This window comes from Balaenoptera ricei, chromosome 12, assembly GCF_028023285.1.
Source record: "Balaenoptera ricei isolate mBalRic1 chromosome 12, mBalRic1.hap2, whole genome shotgun sequence".
Lineage (NCBI taxonomy): Eukaryota > Metazoa > Chordata > Mammalia > Artiodactyla > Balaenopteridae > Balaenoptera > Balaenoptera ricei.
The window spans coordinates 87,401,026-87,428,194 of record NC_082650.1 but is presented as its reverse complement, the minus strand read 5'-3'; the positions used below and the strand labels follow the sequence as shown (position 1 = coordinate 87,428,194).

The window sequence follows — 27,169 nt, the reverse complement described above, 5'->3', positions numbered from 1 at the left end:
ACGGTTACCCTGGTTGGAAGCTCGTGGCAAGTTTCTCTCCTGGGTCGCAGCGGGTCACAATGGATCAGCATCCACTGAAGTTCAAACTGGGGAAAGACAGCAGCCAGTTCAGGTCTTTTTGGAGCACAGAAGTAGGTCGTTTAAAAAGGAGATGAGTTTGTAAGTGTGGTCCAATTGTTAAGTGTCTGGTCGCCAACTTGAACTGGTTGATCTCAGCGGACCAGGACTCTTGTTCCTGAATACCATTTTTTTCCAATGGAAATGGGCTGCAAACCCTTCCCACTTTTCTCCTATCATTGGATGTAGATGACTTTAGCTCTGCATTGCTCCAGCACAGCCCTAGGCAGGAAACCCACCACTGGCACTGACTTTCTATCTCTGTCCTCATCACAACGTTCAAGAGGTAGATTCTGTTAAAATGAGTCTCAGAGAGAACAGGAAACTGTCCTAGGCACAAGCCAATAAGTGTCAGAGTCTGGATGGGATCCCAGAGGACATATGCAGTAACACTTCACACGGGAAAAGATTAGAAACAGAGGCGGCAAAAGAGGCGGCACCAGGAATAAAGTAGAGAAAGGAAAATTGGGTCCTGGGAGAGTATGCGTGCTAGACATTTGCCACAGAGTGTCACAGCTTAAAATGGAAATAGGAAGGTCTGGAAGTGGAGGGAATGAGAGAAATTTAGGACTCAGGAAAAAACAAGATAATAAAAAATATTTCAGTTTAACTAATTCATTGGTTGAAGAGATATAATATTCCTAGACAATTGAAAGTCAGGTGTGTCTTGACAACTTCTTACCTTTTAGCAGGTGTTAAGGGAGAAAGAAGAGCTGAACAGGAGAGAAATAGAATGAAGGAAGAGTGGCCAGGTCTGAATCTGAAAGCCTCAGGTGAGAAGGTAAAAAAAAAAAAAAAAAAAAAAAAGGTGTGCCACCACGTGCCACTCTGGCCCCTCTTCAGTGGGGAAGTTCCTTGCCAGGCATTTCTATTTGGATCCATGTTTCTTGGTCAGTTGATTCTCCTGGCATTATGCAAATGTCCAGTTCCCAAATCTAAACATAATGTCATTTAAATATAAGGTAACTTAACATAAAGTAATCTCTTTTCTTTCATCCAATGGTGATTTGCACTCCATGCCTCCTGCCAAAATGACTCCATCTACTGGATCTAGAATTAAGTTAGACACATTTTTCCCATTGTTACAGAAGCATCCAGAGTTGAAGTTACTGGATAGGAGATCAAAGTTGGAAGGAATGAAAGATGAAGTCCTTTCCTTCTCCCCACAGAGGAAGGGAAAGTTAACCAAAAGGAGGTTTTACATTTTATAAAGGGGTGAAAATAAGACATCAAGCTTTGACATTCCTGCATTGGTGCCCCTTCTCACATGATGCTAACTGCCCTGGAATTCTCCTCTTGCTCCATTTTTCTTGTTTCCCTCAACCCTACTATGCCTTTTCTCCAGAAAATGTGGACACTGGAAAAACGAATTAAGTGGGATGAAAAGAAAGTGAGCAGCTAAATCAAGACATATTTTAGGATGGAAAGTTATCTACAAATTGTATGAAAACTATGCTGATCTGTGTGTTCTTGGTGTGAATTATTTAACAACAGCATATTGACATCCTACAAAAGAACTGCTTTCCAAACCACACAATAGCTTGCAGCTAAGGAAATCACTTTAATCAAACACTTTGTTTTTCATCAGAATAGTCTTGTTTGCTTGGGAGGGATTTTATCTTGGTTCTGTTCCAACCTGCAGAGGAAATTGTAAAAGGAAGATGAAAGAATGGAACAAACTTTTCCTTAATGACTACTAAATACCTGGCATGCCCCCAACATCTCTTGGAGGCCAGTCACACATGGGTAAAGGGACTCAGAGGGGTTAAATCATTTGCCAGGTCACACAGCTAGTAAACGTCAGAGCTGGCATTCCAAATGTTCCTGACTCTAAAATAAGGACTTTCTCTGCTATCTCAGTCAGCCTCCTTGGAGAACGCAACATCTCTCCAGAATGAATCATGATTTTCTAAGCAGGTAACCCACGCATGTGGTGATTGAACATTTGTATTAAAGATGAATAGAAAAGAAGACAGACCTAGAAATTAAAACTGCATAAACTTACTTCCTACATATACTAGAAAACTTCAGAACTAGACTAATAAATTTTCATAAGAATTCAAAACTTACCCTACTTGCATGCTTGTTATAGAAACAGATCCAGAAGCAAAATTTCTACTCTTCCTCCCAAAACTGGCAGCTGTTTCTATATGCAGTTACATATTCATGTGTATGACAAAATATCACATAGGAAATGTGATTTTTTTTCCTCAATGACCAGATAAAAGTTTTACCAGAATAAGAAAAAGTGTCTCCCCCTCCCTAACTCTCAAAATAAAAGAGACCACTCATACAATGTTATTCACTAAGTCATTTGTGAATTGATATCAAACTAGGCATGCATTGTATGTGGGTGATTCTTTGATTCTCAAAAATAATTCATACCTTAACCGCCTTGAGAAATTTTAATTATATGGCTAACCAGGAAACCTATATCCTTTATTTAGATAGTTCATTAAAGTTACTTATTGCAAATGCAAAGTAATTCATTAAGCTATTTTCTCAAAAATGTAATTCTGTCTGGATAAATGGGAACACCTGCGTAAGTACGCACGATGCAGTTGTGGTGCAGGATAAGGGGGAATGGAATGGAATTCACCTGTGAATACAGGCTGGGTTGTGACAGAGTGTCACCCAGATCAGAGGTTTCTGAACACATCTGTGCTTCCACATAAACACCACCTATGCACTAATAATCATCTATAAAACAACCGTTTGGGGGCATACAATATGAATTCCAATTTCCATGCTAATTATTTTGAAGAAAGATTGGCAGAGTTCCCTGGTAAAAGTCACTCTCGTTATACATCTAAAATGCTGATTTCCACACATCTCTCATTTTCATACCTGGAATCATTCTTCACTTTGAATACCCATGGACAAAACATATGTGACTAATGTTTTAATTTAGTCTGTCAGCAAACATTCTTCAAGTCCCAATATAAGCCAAGCACTAAGGAAATATTCTACAGGAACCAGATATTCTCCTCCCCATAATGGGCTTACAGGATGTGACACGAAAAAAAAATACAAGTAGAGAAGTAAAAAGTAAAAAGTTTTTTTTTTAATCTGTTAAGCAGAACATAAAAGGCCCTAGGACAATCCATATTTCTCAACGTAAAATACCTCTGCATTGTTTCAAGGCAAACTGAGTTGTGTGAGTATAAGTTGTCTTACATCTGCCTAGATTCATCATTATCCAATTCTTTTCAATAGGACTCTAAGGTATAATTCTATCCCCTAAGCTAGAGTAGGGTCCAGCTGACAACACATTAAACCAAGGAATTTTGGCCCCAACTCTCTACTCTTTTAATAGGGCTAGAGATTTCTACTTACTTTGCTAGGTTATTGACAAATATTAATAAGGTACTTAAGCCATTCAGAAGAACTAAACAAAAACTAATAGCAGACAACTACCTTTTCCTCCGAGAGAGAAATTTAATGACAAACTATGGAACTTGACTCTATATTAAGGAGAATGGCACAAAGCTTAATTTTTTGCAAACTGAATTATGATTAAATTTTATATACATTGCCTAAAAACTAGCTCTTCAAAGATAGATTCTTTGATAGGAGAGGTGATTCATTAAGCTTTTTGTCTAGTCAGTAGCAACAAAGATTTAAAGAAATACTTGAATTCACAGATCTCATGCTTCTTTTCAGTTTATGATAATATGTTGTTTTCTACCATCATAAGGGACCTCCTCTAGGTGAAGCTTCCTGGTAGCTGAGCAGGAGGCTCTGAGCTGCAACAAAATCAGAAATTCCCCTAACTTTGTGTAGACTAGGCCATGAAGTTCCAGACTTAGTGCTAAGAATGTGGTTAAATATGAGTGGGCAACACTCATCCAAATCACACCAAAGGCAGAGGCAGAATGGTGAAAGGGGAAAGCAGTGGACTTGGAGTTAACAGACTGGCAACTAGTCATTTACTCATGTTTTAAGTCAGCATATCTTTATAGAGCACATTCATGTGCTTCAAGAAAGACAGTATGGAAGACACAAAAATGTTTAGTGTATAGGACAGTATCTAAGCTGAAAAATGTTTTTGAAAATAAATACGACAGCAGTTGAGATGAGAAAGATATATTTCTGGCTAAGGTCATCAACAAGGGGATCATATAACATGGAATACATAAGGAGGGACCTGAAGGCATTTAAGGTTTTCATAAACAGAGATGGGGAGGTTGAAGGATAGAGTTCTGAAGAGAGAAGGTGACAATAACACCAACAAATTGAACCTAGAATAAATGAACAAGTTTCCAGAAACATACAGACTGACAAAACCAGGTCAAGAAGAAACAGATAATTTGAACAAACTGATCACTAGAAGTGAAATAGAATTTGTAATTTAAAACAAATCTTTACAAACAAAAGTCCAGGACCAGATGTCTTCACTGGGGAATTCTACCAAACATACAAAGAAGAACTTATACCTATCCTTCTCAAACTATTCCCAAAAATTGAAGAGGGGGGAACACTCCCAAATTCATTCTATGAGGCCACCATCACCCTGATACCAAAACCAGACAAAGACACTACGAAAAAAGAAAATTACAGGCCAATATCTTTGATGAATATAGATGCAAAAATCCTCAACAAAATAATTAACAAACCAAATCCAACAATACATAAAAAGAATCAGACACCATGATCAAGTTGGAGTCATTCCAGTGTCACAAGGATGGTTCAACATACACAAATCAATCAATGTGATACACTACATTAAGAAAACAAAGGATAAAAATCACACGATCATCTCAACAAATGCAGAAAAAGCACTTGACAAAATTCAGCATCCATTCATGATAAAAATGCTCACCAAGCTGGGTATAGAGGGAACATATCTCAACATAATAAAGGCCATTTATGACAAACCACAGCCAACATAATGCTCAACAGTGAAAAGCTGAAAGCCTTCCTGCTAAATTCAGGAGCAAGACAAGGATGTCCACTCTTGCCACTTTTATTCAACATAGTATTGTAAGTCCTAGCCACAGCAATCAAACAAGAAAAAGAAATAAAGTGTATCTAATTTGGAAGGGAAGAGGTAAAACTGTCACTATTTGCAGAGGACATGATACTCTGTATAGAGAACCGTAAAGTCTCTACACAAAACTATTAGAACTAATAAATGAATTCAGCAATGTAGCAGGATACAAGATTAATATACAGAAATCTGTTGTGTTTCTTTACATTAATAATGAAATATCAGAAAGAGAAAAAAAATCCTGTTTAAAATTGCATCAAAAGAATAAAATACCTAAGAATAAACTTAATCAAGAAGGTGAAAGATCTATACTCTGAAAACGATGAAACATTGATGAAGGAAATTGAAGATGATACAAAGAAATGGAAAGACATCCCATGCTCTTGGATTGGGAGAATTGATATTGTTAAAATGGCCATAATACCCAAAGCAATCTACATATTTAATGCAATCCCTATCAAAATACCCATCACATTTTACACAGCACTAAAACAAATAATCCTAAAATTTATATGGAACCATTAAAGACACAGAATTGCCAAGTCAGTCTTGAGAAAAAAGAACAAAGTTGGAGATATAACCCTTCCAGACTTCAGACTATACTACAAAGCTACAGTAATCAAAACAGTGTGGTACAGTATCAGCACAAAAACAGACACATAGATCAATGGAACAGAATAGAGAGCCCAGAAATAAACCAATTAATGGTCAATTAATCTATGACAAGGAAAGCAAGAATATACAGTGGAGAAAAGACAGTCTCTTCAACAAGTGGTGCTGGGGAAGCTGGACAGCTACATGTAAATCAGTGAAATTAGAACACACCCTCACACCATACACAAAAATAGACTCAGAATGGCTTAAAGACCTAAATATAAGGCATGATACCATGAAGCTCCTAGAAGAGAACATAGGCAAAACATTCTTTGACATAAATCATAACAGTATTTTCTTAGAACAGTCTCCCAAGGCAAAAGAAATAAAAGCAAAAATAAACAAATGGGACCTAATCAAACTTAAAACCTTTTGTACAGCAAAGGAAACCATCAACAAAACAAAAAGACAACCTACAGAATGGGAAACAACATTGTCAAAGAATGCAAATGACAAGGGATTGATATCCAAAATATACAAACAGTTCATATAACTCAATACAGTATGGAAAAAACAAACAATGCAATTGAAAAATGGGCAGAAGACCTAAATAGGCATTTTTCCAAAGAAGACATACAGATGGCCAATAAGCACATGAAAAGAAGCTCAATATCACTAATTATTCGAGGAAATGCGAATCAAAACTACAATGAGCTATCACTTCACACTGGTCAGAATGGCTACCGTCAAAAAGTCTACAAGTAATATATGCTGGAGAGGGTGTGGAGAAAAGGGAACCCTCCTACGCTGTTGGTGGGAATGTAAACTGATGCAACCACTAGGGAAAACAGTATGGAGGTTCCTTTAAAAAACAAAAATAAAACCTACCATATGATCCAGCGATCCCACTCCTGGGTATATATCCAGAAAAAAATGAAAACCCTAATTTGAAAAAACACATGCACCCCAATGTTCCTAGCAGCACTGTTTACAATAGCCAAGACATGGAAGCAACCCAAATGTCCATCAACAGATGACTAGACAAAGAAGATATGGTACATATATACAATGGAATATCACTCAGTCTTTAAAAAGATGAAATTTTGCCATTTGCAGCAACATGGATGGACCTGGAGATTGTCATACTAACTGAAGTTAGCCAGACAGAGACAGACAAATATATATTATATGACATAACTCTTATGTGGAATCTAAAAAATAATACAAATGAAGCTATATACAGAACAGAAACAGACTCAAAGACATAGAAAACAAACTTATGATTACCAAAGGGGAGAAGGAGGAAAGGAGGCACAAATTAGGAGTATGGGATTAACAGATACAAACTACTATACATAAAATACATAAGCAACAAGGATTTACTGTATAGCACAGGGACCTATACTCAATATCTTGTAATAACCTATAATGGAATATAATCTGAAAAAAGACTGAATCATCATTACGCTGTACACCTGAAACTAATGCAATATTGCAAATCAATTATACTTCAAAAAAAAAAAAAAGATCTCCTCTTAAGATGCTCCTAAATGCTCTGTCCTTATCTCCCCCTCCAATATACTGTCAAAACTCAACCAAAGAGATGCTTTAAGAAGAAGAGAGCATGTTGTTTATCTAGCCCAACTATCTGATAGCTTTCTATCTCACACATGGCAGGAAAGCCAGCATGTTGACAGTGTCGCTCACCTTCACATCATGGTCCCTCTCCAGCCTCAGAGCCTGCTTCTCTCCGTCTCATCCCAGCTACACTGGTCTCCATGCTTTCCTCAAAGACAGCCGACAACAGTAACACAGTCCCTTTAATTCACTCTCTCTTTGTGGAATCCTCCTCCCCCAGATAGTATATACCTGCTAATTCCCCCGACTCCTTCATGTTTTTGTTTTTGTTTTTCTCAAGGAGGCTCTCTCTCCAGGCACTCCAACTGTCTTCTTTTTTCTCTACAGCAGTTATGACCACCTGGCATACTATAAACGTATTCATTTACTCATCTGTGTCCATCGCCTCTCCCTAGAAGGAATGTAAGCCCCATTGCAGCTTTAATTTCTGCCTATAACTTAGCAGATGTTTAGTAAATAGTTACTGAGTGTTAATAAATGAATACATAGAAATGGATAAGAAATATAATGAAGAAAGTATTGATAGTATTTGTCTTCTTGTTTGATTACAACTTAGAGCAAGCCCCTTCCCCTGTCTGGGCTTTAATTTCTTCATGTATAAACTGAGAGGTTGGAACTACATAGACTTAAGTTCCTATAGCTCTGAAAGCCCATGATTCTATGGACACCATGTTGTAACCAAAGAAACTAACCATACAGAAATTAACGTGAAGAGAAGGAAAAATGCCATTGAATGAATCTCTTGCTTTCTAGTCACCCAGTCTACATAACAAAGATTTCTTTATGATCTTAGTCTGTAAACATTTTAGGAAAAATAGAATACTAATAACAATGATTTTTTTTTTTCGTTGCAACAGTCTGGGCACAGCTGAGGCCAATAAAAGTTTTCGTACATTCAATTTTCCATTAAAAGCAAGTTTGGCCGTCATTTAGTTTTCACTCTGGTTGTCCTTAGCACCTTCCCCCATCATGGCTCCTCCTGTGATAGCAGCTCTATTTTCTGTGCTCTTCTTGTTTTATTGCCACCTAGTGCAAGATCCAGCAGATGTAGCAAGCTAGGTTTTATCTCTGAAAGACTGACAGTCAACGTTCAAAAATAACCTGATCAAATCACGCCAAAGTGTTATAAAAAGTATTTTCTATGGATATGTACAGATAACACTACCATTTCTTTCATATTTATTTAATACTTCCAAGTGAAAGAGTATTTGTAAAAAGCACTTGTCAAAAGCAACGTAATAAGCAAACAATAGTTTAGATATTTTGCACAGTAGATATGCATTTCTTAAATCACTGAAAACATAACTTTCCTATAATATTTCTCAAATACCCGAAATAATATTAATCACAACCTCGTAATTTATCTTTTCCGTTATCATTCATGAAACTTTGTACACTGGGAAGTTAGTATGACTTAATTCTGTGGGATAGAGAGAAAGACATAACTTCTCCATCCTGGATTTTGCTGGTTCTTTCTATAATATTTGCTCTCACATTTTCTCTGAATTTAACAAAAATAATATAGAGCAACACAGTTGAAATATAATTTTTAAAAGCATTATATCTGTCTGATTAATCATGTTCTGCCTTGGTTTATTCAGAATATGCATAGGTAAAAAGATAAAGGTTTTTCCTCTTGCACTGTTGGTGGGAATGTAAATTGATACAGTCACTGTGGAGAACAGTATGGACGTTCCCTAAAAAACTAAAAATAGAATTACCGTATGACCCAGCAATCCCACTACTGGGCATATACCCAGAGAAAACCATAATTCAAAAAGACACATGCACCCCAATGTTCATTGCAGCACTGTTTACAATAGCCAGGACATGGAAGCAACCTAAATGCTAATTGACAGACAAATGGATAAAGAAGATGTGGTACATATATACAATGGAATATTACTCAGCCATAAAAAGGAATGAAGTTGGGTCATTTGTAGAGACATGGATGGACCTAGAGACTGTCATACAGAGTGAAGTAAGTCAGAAAGAGAAAAACAAATATCGTATATTAACACTTATATGTGGAATCTAGAAAAATGGTACAGATGAACCAGTTTGCAAGGCAGAAATAGAGACACAGATGTAGAGAACAAATGTATGGACACCAAGGGGGGAAAGCGGGGGTGGTGGTGGTGGGATGAATTGGGAGATTGGGATTGACATGTATACATTAATACGTATAAAATGGATAACTAATAAGAACATGCTGTATAAAAATATAAAATAAAACAAAATTCAAATGTAAAAAAAAAAGATAAAGGGTTTGAATCATGTATTTGTAAAGCCATATATGCTTTCATCCTCCCTCAAACAAGCCCAAACCCCTAGTGTACATCCCTGAAAAGGTAGAAGGGCTAACTTTGTTTTCTAATGGAGCTGTACCAAATAACTCTCCTGGGCAACCACGTTGCCAGCAAACAATAAAGAACCTGCCATAAAATAACGTTTTTATGGTATACTGCCAAGAAACTGAGCTTTGCCGTGGAATAAATGGCACCAGCCTAAAATACGGGTACAAAGGCAAATAGAAAATATGGAATTTATTGCTTTGAAATCAAGCTATGTATTATAGCAGTACTTTGGGGAAAATATAAATACTCTGAGCCCACTAAATAACCACGAATGATGCGAAGGTGTTTGAGTTGTACAGCATGGGAGCAGCTGTTCTGCAAGTCGTATGTAAACCTCTTGAAATTGGTTTCCTTTTCCAATTTAGAAAAGGGAAAGAGACAAAAGATGGGCTAGATCGGGAGAAATCGCAAACAAGCACAATATAAATGAGTCTCGTAGTGTTAGTGTGCCATCAAATGTTGTTTTCCACTGCATCTTTATTATGCAGTTCCTAGGGTTACCTTTTGACATCTGTTAATACCTTTATAAGGGGTGTTTGCTTTACTAAAGAAAAGCAAGTGCTGATCCTGAAAAAAGTATTTAATTAATGTGGAGTGTCAAAGATTAGAATGAATCTGAGTTCATGAAGAAAAATAGAAAAATACACTGTTACTTGTTGCTTTCATGCTAGCAGCACATTTCATTTTAATCTAAAATTTCTCACAAGTAATACTGAATACTTGCTGTCTCCAAATCAAGAGAAAAGTGCCCTATCAGTATACGTCTTCTACCACTCAGAATACACAGATTCCACTGTTCACCACTCTGTAAGTCTTCCAAGAGACAGTCACCTCAGTAATTGATGGCAACTTGAGATTTCAGCCAAAGTGAGATCATAGGCCACAAAATAAAAACAAAGGCGTAGGGACAACTCGTGGGCATTTGGGTTCGTCTGGGGACTTGTATGAGTACTTGACTATTCTTAGTCTAGAAGAGTAAGGAGCAGTGTTGGAAAACTAATAAAGCTAGAAAAGGGAAGAATTCACAGACATGGGAATTCCCACATGAGAGTTCCTTTTCCTAGAACACTGGACTTTATCTTCTCCTGGGTAACTCTCCTCTCCCCCTAGGATTCCTCTCAAAGGCCACCTCCCACAGGAAACCTCCTTGGACTTCACTCCCATGCCTCCCTGCCCCCATCTGAGTGAGGAGCCTTTTCCCTGTGCCTCCCTCCACTTTCCTGGTCCTTATCATGTTATATTGTCATCGTTTACTTATCTCAACCACTCACCCTGCCAGGAACTGTGACTTGTTTAATTCTGTACACCCAGTATAGAGGCAAAAACTGAAAGCTCACTAGGGACTTCCCTGGCTGTCTGGTGGTTAAGACTCTGCCCTCCCAATGCAGGGGGTACGGGTTTGATCCCTGGCTGGGGAACTAAGATCCCACATGCCTTGCAGTGCAGCCAAAAAGTAAATCAAAAACAAAAACAAAAACAAAAGCTCACTAAATGAATAACAAGTAGGACCAATGTCTGAGATCATGTTTTATACTGCACAGTTTTCCTTCTTTAAAAAAAATTTATTTTATTTGTCCTGCAAAGTAAATTCTGAAAAACCTATGCAAATCACAAATACCTTCCAAAATGAGAATGATGAGATCCTTTATAAGAAAAGATATGTGGTTATTACATACGTTTCTATTTTTCTCAAAGGAAAGTTAGTTGTCATAGACAAAATGAGGTAGATTAGAAATTTTATGCCTAACACTGCTTCTTACAAGCCAAGAAACCTACGTGAAGCCATGTCTTCAACTGAAAAATAGAGATAATCCAATCCGTGTTTGCTCTCTTATGAAATTGTTGGAAGGATAAAGTAAGTTAATGGAAATAAAAGTATTTTTAAAACTTTACATTGGTATATTAGGGGTATTAAGATGCTAAAAAAGCATAAATGGGATTTAATTACATAGAGTTTTCTACTTCTTTGTCTTATACAGGGTAATAATTGAGGAATATGTTTTGGTGACAAGTTTGAGTTTGACATTGTCACAGTCTGTCCTTGGACATAAGTGGGATATTTTTGGACCTATAACCTTGATCTATTTTAGTTATTGTTACCACCACCAACCACATCATCAAATACGGAACTTTAATGACATGTTAGACTCAAGTCTCTTTTGTGTTTCCTTGTGGTAGAGTCAGAATTCAGTACAAAAGAAAAAAATCGTTCATGCCTTTTAACACGGACAGTGTGCTGACTTTGAAAATCTCCTTGGTGGAACAAAAGTGAAATGTAACACCAGCTGCCGGCACCTTAGTTGCATTCCTGCACACGGCAGAGTAAAATCGAAGATAACTGGTCCCAACTGGTCTCCACTGTGATGTGAGACTACACTTGGCAGACAACCTACAGTCAGCTGTAACATGATTGGCTAGACTATAATATAACGAAGTAATACTGAGACTTTACTGCTCTGGCCATCAGTCAACTTAATAGCATCCTAGCATGCAGAATTCAGAATTATAATGACTTGAAATGTTTTTCAAGAGCAATGAGTTAGTAAATCCATTATACAAGTACTTGACCGAGATTCTTCACAGTGAGGACATACCCTAAGGTCTCCTTCCCTCACCTATGGTCCAGAAGTGACACAGACATGGCAGAGGTTGTGTTTTCTGAAAGCCACCCCAGTGCCATTGCAAAGATCTTGCTGCACAAAATTTCAAGATGGCACAACGATGGTCCCATTGGCTTTCTAACCCAGCCACTTGAGGTGTGATAACTCATTATTTGCAGACATACTTTCTCAAGTGTCCACAAGTCAGAGCAGTAATGTGGCAGTTACAAATTGCTTCCTGTCCATCACAGAATATAGAAATTTCACGCTATCCTTCACACTAACCACACTTCTTCCCTTGAAAATAAGTTATTTGAACAATTCCATTACTGAGATGCCCGATAACCTTTCTTTCTTTGGACGAGTGCACAGGAACCATTCAAACTCATTGTGTCACCTCTGCTACACTCCATGATATGAGTTCTGTGACTACAATTTAACAGCTCTGTACGAGAGACAGAAGTGGGGGGGGGAAATCAATAGTTTATTTATTGAGCTCTAAATTCTTTTGTTTTTTCTAACAGATCACTTGCCCTGTAAGATATAGTTTTTAAATTCCCGTAACAATATTATGAAATATCCTTTTAAAGGATAGCTCAGTGAAAGTTTAACGATTCAAAATGATAGAACTATATGGTACTAGTTGACACAATTATTGTGTCATCATATAATTCCTTACCTTCATATTCATGGGTCTCTACAGCAAAATCACGAACAGAGCTCTAAAATCCTTTAGTTTCATAATATGTCATGCGAGACCTACTTCTAAATAAAGAAATATTGTGCCGTCTACATGATTTTCATTCTTGTGGGTCAGATACCATACAGCTTCCTAACCTTGCCTCTCACCTGCCCTCACCACCCCCCCTCACACACACGCACTCACATTTTCACATACACATTTCATCCAAAGCAGCCACGCTCCAGATCTTTGAATGTGCCTACTTACTCTCTTACTTCTTTTTCCTTTAATGCTCTTTCTCTCAGCTAGAATATACTTTCTCCTCTTTTTACCAATTCAATTCCTTCCATTTCAAGGTTTCATTGCTTCTGAGAAGCATGGGATTCTTCACTAACTGAATCCACCACTCATCTTAACCTTACTTTGAATATGCTCATTGGTTATTTATAAGCAATATGTACCACACAAGTATGGGTTTCTTTCAAGTTGCCTCAAAGGATTCTGGGTGCTCTAGGTGGGCATGTAGCATCTCCCAAGTAGACCTCAAGCTCCTCAGGATGAGGAACCGTCTACTCAACTTGCTCTGATTCCCCATTCCATCTGGCAAGTGTTCTGCTCAAAAGAGGCACTGAAGGCATTTTGCAAAACTGCTTGAATGACTTTTAAAGATGAATAACTGTCCATTGTTTAAGATATTCGGATGATTTTTAAAGATGTCTGAGGTATTAATTTTCACCAATCTGGGTTTGTTTTAATCTCCCACAGTGTACGGTTGTATACTTACCGGAACAGAAACTTGAGGATTATCCACAAGTTTTCCCAGCACAGCAAAGCCATCGACATCGATTTGGCCTCTTGGCTTTATAGGTAAGGACTCGATCCTGTTGCAGTCAACAAAAAGAGTCGCACTGCTCCTTTCCACGCCAATCATGATCTTATGCCACTGGGAATCAAACAAGGAGGGCAAATTCAAAAAGGTCACAGTTTGGAGACTTCCGTCCAGTCCCTTGTATGAAAATGCAACAGATTTTGTTTGGCCATTAATCTTCATGCCAACTTGCTCCTTCCCCGAGGAATCTTGAATCTGCCAAATGCTCCAGTTCTTTTCAAGTGTGCTTCCAGTCATCCGAAAAGTGGTTAGAAAGGAGTATTCTTCAGGCAGCCCACTGGGATATAATTGCCTGAGTAAAATTTTAAGACAGTAAATATAAACCTTGTTTTCTGTACCCAAGCATATTACCATAATTCCTAATTATGCTGTTTTAGATTCTAGACCTACAGAAAGGCTCCAGTGTGAAAAACCATGTACAAGTTGTTCTTTCATGACTGTTCATAAAGACCTTCACTGAAGTTCATTCGTGTACATTAATGTTTCATCTTAAAATACACATTAAAAAAAACCCTCCCTCATAGCTAAGGAGTGTTCCCAAATGTCACATAATCCCAACAGTATTACTATTTATGCTACCTAAAGAGCTGCTATTCAGCAATTCCACCTCAAAAAACACATTCCGCCAAAACCACATTCTTGCAAAGTTCTGGGCAACATTCTTCCACAAATGAGAGAAGAGATCATTTGGAATCCAAATCAGCTCTACCAGTTTAGAACACCCTTTAATTAAAGCGGGTTCTTGAAATTTTATTTTAACGTAATATGTTAGGATTTTTTGTTATTTCCATAATTGCTTGGATTTTCCCCTCCCCAAGTATAACCTAGACTCATAAGTATTTTGAGAATCGGTCACTTGCAGACATAAGAAACCCCTTCATGCTGAGCGTGTCTGTCTTTTCCAAGGACTTCAGAGTGTGTTAAAGTAGCAGCTGGTTGCTTGTCACTGGACATGTGACAAGGGAAAGGTGACCAGTTATTAATTCTCTACTCCAACCCAGTTGTTCCCCAATCTGCGAGTTAAATCTGTATCATGGCAACTTCCTTTACTGCTCTAAATGGCTGCATAAGACTTCATTGTCCCTCCTGCATTCCCCTTCTCTGTGGAGGTAGCCATCTGGAGCTGCACCAGCTACCTGGGTCTTCTGTTGAAGCCAAGAGGCTAAAAGCTGAAGACCGAACTTTAAAAAATCAGGACATAGTAAATGTAAACATCACCGTTACATCTTTACCTTCAAGGGCTTGAAGGTTGTTTCCTTCTACCTTCCTCCTTATAAGCATAGAAAAATTCCTGAGCAAAGGAGAAATCCTAGGAAAACTAGATGTCAATTAATTTTGTTTGAACAGTTATGGACCAGGATCCAAAGTCCCAAATAACCTTCCTTCAGGTCAAACTCCTGTTTTATAGCCCTCTTCTTGTGTAAAGAAGAAAAGGCAAGAAGAAATAGCTAAGTGGATACTGGTTTAATTTGTTACAAACTAATATGAATAACATAAAAATTCATTGTATTAGCATATGCACTGTGCCTGTTACATTAAAATATATTGTTGGGGTCGAAAAGTTCTAAACCAAAAATTTCCTCAGCCCCAAATGTTTAGCTGTCATAGTTAGCTGTCAACTATGTCAACAAATGTCGTTGCTTTGTTAGTTTTATAAAAATAACAAAAATGTGAAAGCTTCATCTGAGTATTCTTTTATCATCCAAGTACTTCTTTAGTCATTATTTTCTAATATGACTTTAGTTCTTATTTATAACACTGGGTGAATTCAATTTTCAGTTCATATTTTTAACTGATTGCTGGTGATGTTTATTATTCTTATTGCAAAGCTTTCAATTTACTAAATATATTTTATGTCTGTCAAGTGTACAGGAGGTTTAAATATGTACATTTTAGAAGATTCAGTTTGGAACTAAAGAAGAAAAGAACATATGCAAGAACTATTTACTATCCTATTTTCCCAGAAAAAGGATGTCGAGCATATCTATTTTGATATTTGTTTTTAATATAGATTCTGTTTGTCATATTTCCTTTGACTTTAGATTTCTCAGATTACACCTATTCCAGAAGTTCTTCTAAAGAAGAAACTAAGGTTCACTAATGACAGTATAAGACGTTGCCTACTTTAAATTAATATTGATATGTTAGTATTGATAATACTAGATCCATACACAATCCTTAAAATATTCATGCCCTTTGATCCAATACTTTTCATTTTGGAAACTTAAGAAAGTAATCACAAAATGGTGAAACAGCTTTATTTACAAAACATGTATTGCATCATTTGTAATAAAAAAAATTGGAAATAATGTAAATGTTCAACAAAATAGTAATTTTAAACAGTGAAAAAAAAGATATTGCCTACTGTGTAATTGTAAAACCTTATGGAAGTTTATACATCTCATTTAACCAACCTTGATTAATTTGGAGCTAGGAGATAACTTAAAAGTTTTATTCAATGGTGAAATTTGGCAAGTGTCCATTTAAATTATAAATTTTTTGATTATTCTTTCCAATCAATGACCTGAATTTAACTAGATACTTAAAGAGTTTTAGGGGGAGCCCAAGATAGTTATTGTTGAGGTGTGAGTTTTTCCAAGAAGGAAGATAATCCTAATATTTTATCTTCTCTTCCTTAAAGCATTAATTTTCTAGGCTTTTAAAAACCTATCTGTGTAAAAAATAATAATAATAAAAAAATTTAAAAAATAAAAAACTTATCTGTGTCACCTATATATTTGTTTAAAGATGTACTGAGCAAGGCTGCAGAATTTCATCAGTCTCTAGGAAAAACAAGTCTAGGTGTTTTGATCCTAGAAGTCACAGTAACTTCTCATGACTCCTTTGCAAAGACATTATGAGGTTAACAGAGGGATCTCTCCCAATTTGTGCTTCATCCAATCTCTCCTGCTAAGTGAACAAAGTGATTATGTTGAAGGTAGGATATGACAAAACGTCTTCATTTACTTCTGACTTGGTCATGTAATGCCAAAAACTTTTTTAAAATGGTAGGTGGTTGAGGTTGCTGGAAGAATAATTCATGATAAACATGTGGGGAAGCCAAGAGCACCCATCTCTCTTTCTCCATATATATGAGTATAATATGTGTTTGTGTGTCTATACAAATGTCATCAGGATTATCATGCTATTAATCTTTCGAACTAGGCTAATGCAGTAAGAGGGAAGAGGAGAATGGTAAGAGGAAAAACATGGTGAGAAGAGAAAATTCCTTTTAGTGTTCAAATTAATAAAATATATATGTGTGTCTGTTTATTTGTGTACACCTAAGGCCATTTAAAAGTCCTCATAAGTTTATAGAACAGTCAGTCCCATTTTCTTTTTTGAACAACTGAGATTCTTTTCTGGCAACTATGCTCTACACATCGATAAGTAAACTTGACAGGATACATAATTTAAAAGAAGCTGAATCTATAAATGATTTATTTCATTATGTTACAATCTGTACAGAATACCTTAAAAGGAGAACCATAGGGTTTGAATAAAAGATAAGAAATCTTTGAACCTTGGAACATTTGTTTATGACCTTAACCCAAAGAAAAGCTAAGGATTGTTACTGCAAACAGACACAATATATTTGAAGTACAAGTTGAGATTGTGGCACTCTTATGCCTAAAAAAAAGAATATAAAGCACCAAAATTATGTGGCTCCTAATATTTTTTAAAAATTGAAAACATAAATAAGGATGAATCGTGACTCTATCACATTAGCTCCATATGCCATACTCTCCCTCCCAGAAAGATCCTGCTAATAGTTTCTTTCACTCCTTCGGAGCCTATATTCTCCTGCACAGATTCCCTTAAAAACCAAGACAGTCTACTGCATGCATGGTTTGAGAGCAGTTCTGGTCCCTGCCTTTCTTGAGTGAATAGGACTTGGAGGGCAGCTCGAAAAGAAAGAATCCACTAAGGTGAAAACACCCCCATCTACACTTCTCTCTTCTAGTGCTCTCCACCACTTACAATAAACATTTCACAAATACCCATGTACCAGGCTCTATTCGTCATCTCCATGTATTAACATTTTCTCTTCATGGCAAACCAATGGCATCATTATTATTATTCCTAATTTTAAACTGAGGGAACAGAATCAAAGACAGTCTAAGCAGCTTGCCCAAGGGACTCCACCTATCTCAGCCCTCTGGCTCTCCTCCTTCCTTTTTTATTTCTTTCTGCTACTCTCTTCTTCTATTCCTTCCTCCTTCTTTCTTCATATCTTAATAAGCCTTGCCAGTAAAACAAGAGCCTTTAGTCTTGGTGGGAGCAAGGAGTCAAGGAGACAGAAAATACGGGACATTGGTAAAAATGTCCTGTGACATTTTTACCTGTGAAAACTATTTCGTGATCACTCTAGGCACTTAGAGAAAAACAACAACGAAGATGAGCAGGAGGTAGGAAGACTTCATGGCCTCAAGTTTATCAACCTCTGAACTTAGAGTTAATGACAGTCCAGATTGTACCTTAAATTATAGAGAAGAAAGGTCAAGCTTGAGGGTCTTGTGTCATGTGTAATTATTTTACTGAAGAAAGAAAAACCAAAGTATTCTAAAGCTTATTTAAGAACACATCTAGCACATGAAAAGAAAATATAAGAAAAAAGTCAATGGCTGCTATCATGCCTTTAATCTTTCCAAATGTGACTGGTTTCCAGGGTCAGTATGGGATAGTGGTTAGAAGCACAGCTTCGGAAATGATTCTGCCTGGGTTTCAATCCTCCCAGCACCTCCTAACCCTGTGGCCTTATGCAGGTAACAAACTTTCTGGCCTCAGTTTTCTCCTCCATGAAATGTGGATAATAATGTCCCCACCACAAAATTGTAGTGAAGATGTTAATTAGTAAATCTATAAAAAGAGCTTATACAGTACACTATTTTGTTTTATAAAATATAGTATGTTCAAAACATGAATTTCTATCTGCAATCTGGCACTATATCAGAATATTCTAATTTTAACAACATTTTCATTACTATAAACATTTAGAATTTCATGATATCCTTTTACTGCTCTTATAAATCATTATTTACCTTTACATCTTAATTTCTATCAAAGCCCTAATTTTCTCATTCATATACCAAAGGAATCTTAATTACATTTTTTACAGTGCCCTAAAACATTCAATCATCATCATCATCATCACATTTAAGGTTTTTAGGCGATATAAAACTGAAAACCCTGAAGCTCATTCCTAGCAGTGGCATGATTCAAAACTTACACATGCACTAAACCACCTCAGTTATAATAATTTAAAGAAGAAAAGGCTTAGTTCCAGAGAAGGAGATGCAGGATTTTTAAAGTATTATCTCTACCATTGTTTCTGTTATCATTATTCTAGTTTTGCTTTTGTTTGGTCCCTGCCAGGAGCCAAGCACTAGATGTGTGGATCTATTTCAGCACCAGGATGCTTGAACAGCGCCATCGTGAGCCTTCTATCCACTTAGCGGTTTCTAGTTAAATTTATGGGGAGCTGCAAGAGCGAGGAGATATGGGGATATATGTATATGTATACGTATAGCTGATTCACTTTGTTTTAAAGCAGAAACTAACACACCATTCTAAAGCAATTATACTCCAATAAAGATGTTAAAAAAAATTTATGCTTAACCTCTGGCACTTTTCACAGAGGGTCCTTTCAGGCAAAACCAGACACATTTTAGAAAAACAGAGAGCAAAGTAATAAGAACATGTCCTGAATCAATGTATAATAGTCTCAGTGATCCTTTTTTCCTGGAATGGAAAGTAAATTACACACTGAAAACATGAAGAGCATTCACATATTCAGGTACTAAAGGTTGGTAGGTAAATAAATTCCTTCATCTTTAAATAAAATCATGATCCAAGAAACACTGAGCAGGAGAAGACTCTCAACACTGATTAGATTTTCATTTTTTAAGTTGCGCTTAGGCATATAATTAGATCAAGTATTTTTTTTTACATTACCTGGTTGGAATCCTGAAGTCTACCTGATCTCCCAGTTTGTAAGCTACTTGTAATGCAGTTGATCCCACTACCCTCTGGATAGCTCTTCTGGATGCTGCTTTGTCTATCTGGAACTGAGAAATCAAGTCAAACCCTACAGAAAGATAACACAAAATAAAAGTCTAAAATTAGATTGGTTTCATTCCTTTCCACTACCTTCCCAAATAAAAGATGTATCAGGTAGGTTTATAGAAAACATGCATTGCCAATAGGATACACTGATACTCACCTGGTAAATCATCTTGTCCAATCCTGATCTTTGGACAGAGTTCATTTTCACCATTAGAATTTGAATTAACAGGGAACCCTGCAAAAGAGATAACATGTCATCCTACCTCAACCCCTACAGGGATCACGGGGATATATCAATAATAATGAGCTGAGCAACGGTTTAAAGTACAAAGTTATACTAAACATACTAAACTATGCTGTATTTGCTTACAAGTAGTGTATTTGGCTTTAACTCTATGACTCTATGATTATAATTTATTCATCTTCAACCCATCCTGGAAGTGAGGCAAGGCACAAAGTTGCTTTAATAATTTGTGTTGGGAAAATGTTCCCTTTGGGGAAGTTCAGAATTTGTTCTTTTTGGAACCAGAGTTGCATGATGTTCTGAATGGCACAGTGTCAGAAAACTGTTTGGAAAACTTCTGGTGGTTTGGGCTAGAAGATATTCCTTTAACACCACAAATTTTAGAAATCCTAAGAGAATTCAGAGCCAGTTCAATGGGACTTCTGAAAAGTGAAGTTCTTAAGAATCTTTGTCAAGTTGAGAAAGGAGATGATGATGTCTTAGGATTCATTAACCCTAAACAAAATATAGAGGATGCACTTAATTTCATAAATTTATTCTAAGAGATCAAATAAGCATCCCAACTAGACTATTACCAGCATCTTAGAATAAGGAAGAGTAACAAGAAGAAAAGAATTGTGAGAATTAAACCCTCAATCACAAGAAGGATGAGAAATCCTAGAATGAAATTGGGTGCTCCTTACACAAGTGAAAGGTTGTAGTGGCGGGGACAGTCTTTTCAACAACACAGAAGGCTTGTAACTCTCCAACCCCGGTGCCCTGCTGAGCCTCACCTGGTGACAGACACGTCCTAGACTTCAGAAAAAGCATTTTCCAGTTACACAGCTTTGGCCTGGCCATTTCAGTCCGTCAAACGTACTCTTTATATGTTCCCTGACCCCAGATTATTGGCTGCCATCCATCTATCCATCCATCATTACCAATCACCATCTGAGCCAGGTAGGCGCTGGGCAAGGCACTGGAGCACACAGATTAGATTTCCTGCCCAGCTGCAATCACAGCCAGGACTTTTCCATATGCAACACTGAGCACGGAAAACAAGCTATAGAGCACACCCACGGCCAAGGCAGGGGTGAAGAAGGAGGGTGTGAAGGGCCCTGGATGCCTCACTCAGCCACAGCCCTGCTTGATCCTTTCCAGAACGAGGAACATTTTGAAATCTAGAAACTGTGGTCCTTACTTGGGCGACGCTTGACAGTTGCGGATGCCCAAGGTCCCACAAAGCTGCATACAAAGAAGAGAGCTGGGATTTTCCTGAAGAGGAGAGAAGAAAAATGACTCAAACAGGAGTCCCTCCACGTGGGGACTACTTCACTATTTAAAATATGGCACACCTGATGAATGCAGGTGACCGGCCCTCAGTCTAGTTTACTTTTTCCATTTTCTTTATTAAATCCAATTAAGAGATTTAATGAGTTCTCACATTTCTGTCTCACTTTCTCCATACCTACCTGTCTCACTATTTCTACATCCATATCCTTGTCTCTGTTTTCGTTTATCTTCCTTTTTCTGCATCTCCATTTGGGTGGCTGTCTCTTTCTCCCTCTTTCTCTGTCTCTCTCCTGTCTCTCATTTTTGCTCTTTTCTGTCTCACTCTGTCATCTATCTCTCTGTCTCTCTGCTCTCCCCTCTCCCCTCCCCTCCTCCCCTCCTACCACCACTGCAAAAACACAGACCTTGGGTTCCAAGGGTCCCCAGCCCAGTCTCCCCACCACTCTTTTCTGCATCAAGGTCTTACCAAAAGTTCTTCATTTTCCCAACTGCTTTTCCTTTGTTGCCAACAGTCCCAATGAAGAAGGGGTTGTGGGGAGTCAGTGCTCCCCCAGGACCCCTTCAGTGCCACCCCAGGCCAGCCTTGGTCCCTCCTGCCCCTGTGAGGGCTTAAAGCAAAGGGAGTGAACCAGAGGCATCTGGTGACACTTTAAGCCAAAGCAGAGGGAAGGGGTGGGAAGAGGCCACCCTGTAAGGCCAGGCCTAGCCAGGGGTGTGTCCACAAAGCTAACAAGGTTACACTGAAGGAGGGACTAGCAAGGGAACGTTTGCTGAAAAGAAAAAAAAAAAAATCAGGATGTGGAGAAATTCACCAGAAAAATCCAGGCAAGCTGCTATAGGAATACAGTGGAAGCTTTGAGAACTGCTCTAGGAACACACTGCAAGCTTTTGGAGGACTGGGGTAAAAAGGGGCTCTCTGGAAGGCAGGGATGTGGGAATTCACAGGGGCCCTGGTGCCCAGCCAACCTAGGTTTGAATCCCGGTTTGTTCTGAAGCTCTTCAGCTGTTGTCCTCAGGCAAAGTAGTTAATCTGTCTGTAACTTAGTTGCCTTAACTGCAATATAAGTTGAACATAGTTACCCCAAACAATTGTTAAAGAGTCAAACAAAATAGCAGAGCCTCACACCTGGCTTTGGAAAACCATCCTTATTCCCCATAATCATTGCCATTGTAGCTAACACTTCACCATGTGTGCCCCTCTATTGAAAGTACTTGACGCCTGATAACATTTAATTCTCATTTCACTGTAAGGTAAGACTAAAATTATCTCTATTCTAGAAATGAGACAACTGGGGCCCAGAAAATGAAGTAACTTGTAACTTCAAAGTTGCACAGCTAATTTACTCAATACACGCAAGCTCTCTGTACTTGATGGCTGGAAATCTTGATAAAATGTAACATCAAGCCCAGGTCTTATTTCTTCTTAAACTCTATAGTTACAGCACCGGAGCTGAGCAGAATATCTTTGGAAATCAGCAGCATATTATGCTCTAAAAACAAGTTGAGTTCCAGTTACAAGGAGCAGAGACCTGGAGAAAGAGATCTGTATCAGCCCCATGTCACACATACCCACCCTCTCCCAGAACCTGAGCAGCTTGAGAGCAAGCTCCCATGCCACCCACTCAGGATGGTCCAGCCCAAAATCAAGGACTTTCAGGGTCGGAGGATCCAATGATCCTAATAAGTCCACGGTATCTAGCATGAAGTTGTTTTGCTTCCTTGACGTTTCTTTAATTTTTAAATTAATTAAACTTTCTATATCACTGCAAAATAAGCAGTGTTGCTTCTTACGTTTTGTTTGGTGCTCCCCCCACCCCAGAAAAAAAAAAAATCCTTTCCTCTTCTGCCTCTCTCAGCTCGCTGGAGGGTTTGGCCTGACAAGTTGAGACTCCACTGTCCATTTGCCCCCCATCGCTTTTCTGTTCATGACCTATCTGTTGGACTCCTGTCTCCCCCCGGCGTTGGGACATCCATTTCCTCACGTTGTCTGCGGCTTTCCACACGGCCCTGTCATTCTTCTTCCATCTATCAAAGTTGCAGTTTCCTAGGGCAGCAATTTTGGCAGAGTCACAGAATTACAGAGGGTCTTAGCTTATTCTTATAAGTCAGCCAGGGCTTAGCTTACATAAATGGAGCAGTTTATTAGCCCAAAGAACTGCCCCTCTCTACTGGTAGTACATCAGAGGAGAAATTGTGCAGCTGGGGACCTCCTGACAACCTGAAATCACACAGGGTAAGCCAGCCCTAGCTCCACAGGGAAAAGGACCTTTTCCAAAGGGACCCTCTCCACTGAAGTTCTCTATTTGCAGTACAGATCCTCTAATATTAATACTCTGGGAAAGAAGAGGCAGATTTCCCTATGGAATTAAGTGGTCGAGAAATCCTTTTGTTAAGTGTTTTAGAGATCTCACCTCTGCTTTTGCCTTCCCTCCCTCTCACTTTGAAGAATCCTCTACAGCTAGGATCTGAAGACAAGTGAGGGGGAGACTTTAATAAAAGATAAAAGAATAGAGAAGAAAATGGGTTTGTTTATAAATAGTTTGGCTTCTTTCTAGCTTGGCAGTTTTATTTAAGGTGGTGAAGAGCAAGCAAGAACTCTATTAAGGAAGAATGTAAATCCAAAGAAAACAAGATATTTTTATCTCACACACATATTTAGGACAGGTTTTCTCCTCCTCCCACCTCCATTTTCTCTTAATCATATTTCCTAATATGACATTAGAATCTCACAGGGAACAGTGCAAACCCCAAGCTATTCCTGTCTGGGTCAGGCTGCATCCTAAAATCATAGGCACACAAGATTTTTTATCATTAACTCTGTTCCCTCACCTTACTTAACAGTTCTGATCCTGAAAAACCATGTGGAAATGAAATCTGGTCAATCATATCAGACTGTCAATGCATTGACAGCTTGATATTTTAAATGATCCATTTTGTAAATAAAAGTATTTGATTCAGACTAACTGTGTTTTTACCCTTCTTTACTCCCTCCCCCTCGACACACTGTCCTCTACACAACATACATATACACTAATATTTTCCTTTCTATAAACCCAGAATTTTATTTATTTACAGTTTAAATCAGGGAACATCATCACAAATAATCATCTGCCTTGATCATCTGCTTTCTTTTACTCAGTTTACTCAGTCATTCAACAAACATTTCTTGAATCACTATGTACCCCAAGTATATGCCACTGATACCAAGGGCTAGGAGTTGAAGAGACAAAAAGCATGAATGAACACAACCTTGCCCTAAGGAAGCTCATGCCCCAGTGGGGAATCCAATACAATAATGACTGCAAAACAGCGAGTGAAAGAGGCTGCAGCATCACTGAAAACAAGTATGAACTCAGTCCAGGAGCACTGGGAAATTTTTCATTTAAAAAACCTTTTTTTTTTTTTAATTGAAGTAAAATTGGCATGTAACATTATAGAAGTTTCAGGTGCACAGCTTTATAATTTGGCATCTGTATACACTACAAAATGATCAACACTGAAGGTCTAGTTACCATCCGTCACCACACAATTGATCCTTCACCCATTTGGCTGACCCCCGAACCCCCTACCCCTTTGGTAACCACTAATTTGGTCTCTGTATCTACGAGTTCGTTTTTGTTCTGTTTTCTTTGTTCATTTGTTTGTTTCTTTGTTTGTTTTAGATTCCACATATGAGTGAAACTGTACAGTATTTGTCTTTTTCCTTCTCTGTGTGTGTGTGTGTGTGTGTGTATATATATATATATATATATATATATATATATATATATATATATATACAATGGAATATATATATCACATCTTCTTTATCCATCCATCCATTGATGGACATGGGTTATTTTCATATCTTGACTATTGTAAATAATGCTGCAACAAACATAAGGGTACATATATATTTTTGAATTAGTGGCTCCACCAATTTATAGTCCCACCAACAGTATTAGAGGGTTCCCGTTTCTCCACATCCTTGTCAACACTTGTTACTTCTTGTTCTTGAGAACAGCCGTTCTAACAGGTGCGAGGTGATATTTCACTGTGGTTTTGATATGCATCTCCCTAATAATTAGTGATGCTGGATATCTGTTCATGTGTCTGTTGGCCATTTGTATGTATTCTTTGAAAAACGTCTCTTCAGATCCTCTGCCTATTTTTTAATCAGGTTGTTTGGGTTTTTATTGTTGAGTTCTATGAGATCCTGATATATTTTGTATATTAAGCCCTTATCAGATATTTGATTTGCAAATATCTTCTTCCATTCAGTAAGTTACCTTTTAATTTTGATGATGGATTCCTTCACTGTGCAGAAGCTTTTTTGTTTGACAGAGTCCCATTTGTTTACTTTTGCTTCTGTTTCCCTTGCTTTTGGAGTCAGATCCACAAAAACAACACTAAGTCTGATGTCAAGGAGCTTACCACCTGTGTCTTCTTCTCGGAATTTTATGGTTTCAGGTCTTACATTCAAATCTTTAATCCATTTTGAGGTAATTTTTGTGTGTGGTGTAAGACAGGGGTCCAGTTTCATTCTTTGCATGTTGTTGCCCAGTTTTCTCAACACCATTTATTTAAGAGACTGTCCTTTCTCCATTTTATGTCCTTGGATCCTCTGTCATAAATTAACTGTACATATATGTGTCCATATATTTAATGCCAATATCATACTCTTTGATTACTATAGCTGTGTAGTAAAATCTAAAATCAAGGAGCATGATAACGCCAATTTTATTCTTATTCTCAAGATTGCTTTGGCTTTTGGGGATCTTTTGTGGCTCCGTACAAATTTTATAATTATTTGTTCTAGTCCTGTGAAAAATGCCATTGGAATCTTACTGGGGATTGCATTGACTTTGTAGATTGCTTTGGGTAGTATGGATATTTTCACAATATTAATTCTTCCAATTCATGGGCATGAAATATATTTCCATTTATTTGTATCTTCTTCAATTTCTTTCATCAGAGTCCTATAGTTTTCAGTGTATAGGTCTTTCACCTCCTTGGTTAAATTTCTCCCTAGGTATTTTTTGTTTGTTTGTTTTTGATTGAACTGTAAATGGAATTGCTTTCTTGATTTCTTTTTCTGATACCTTGTTATTAGTGTATAGAAACTCCACAGATTTCTGTATATTGATTTTGTGTCCTGCAACTTTACTGACTTCATTTATTAGTTCTAACAGTTTTTCAGTGCAGTATTTAAGATTTTCTATATATAGTATCATGTCATCTGCAAATAGTGATGGTTTTAGTTCTTTCTTTCCAGTTAGGATGCTTTTTTGTTTGCCTAAATAAGGCTTCTGATACTATGTTAAATAAAAGTGGCAAGAGTATGCATCCTTGTCTTGTTCTTGATCTTAGTGGAAAAGCTTTCAGCTTTCACCATTGAGCATGTTAGCTGTGGGTTTGTAATATATAGCCTTTATTATATGTTGAGGTATGTTCCCTCTATACCCACTTTTTTCCCCTCCATACCCACTTTGTTTAGAGCTTTTATCATAAATGGATGTCGGATTTTGACAAATGTTTTTTCTGCATCTACTGAGATGATAGTATGATTTTTATCCCTCACTTTGTTAATATGGTATGTCATGTTGACTGAGTTGCAAATGTTGAACCATCTTTGCATGTCACTTGATCATGATGTATGATCCTTTTAGTGTATTGTTGAATTTGACTTGCTAATATTTTGTCGACAATATGTGCATCTATATTCATCAAGGATATTAGCC

The 27,169-nt window shown here is 37.6% G+C and overlaps 1 protein-coding gene across 1 annotated transcript in view; it reads right to left on the bottom strand.

Annotated features, from left to right (window-relative positions):
• The window catches only part of COL9A1 (collagen type IX alpha 1 chain), an 83,793-nt gene extending 61,864 nt beyond the window's left edge, over positions 1–21,929 (bottom strand). The window contains exons 1-6 of the mRNA XM_059942112.1: positions 21,916–21,929; positions 21,358–21,431; positions 20,091–20,168; positions 19,823–19,955; positions 13,763–14,159; positions 3–86 (exon numbers count right to left, since the gene is read on the bottom strand). Coding sequence (XP_059798095.1) covers positions 3–86; positions 13,763–14,159; positions 19,823–19,955; positions 20,091–20,168; positions 21,358–21,431; positions 21,916–21,929 — 780 coding nt within the window. The remainder of the gene's footprint in view (positions 1–2; positions 87–13,762; positions 14,160–19,822; positions 19,956–20,090; positions 20,169–21,357; positions 21,432–21,915) is intronic.
• Between the last annotated feature and the right edge of the window lie 5,240 nt (positions 21,930–27,169).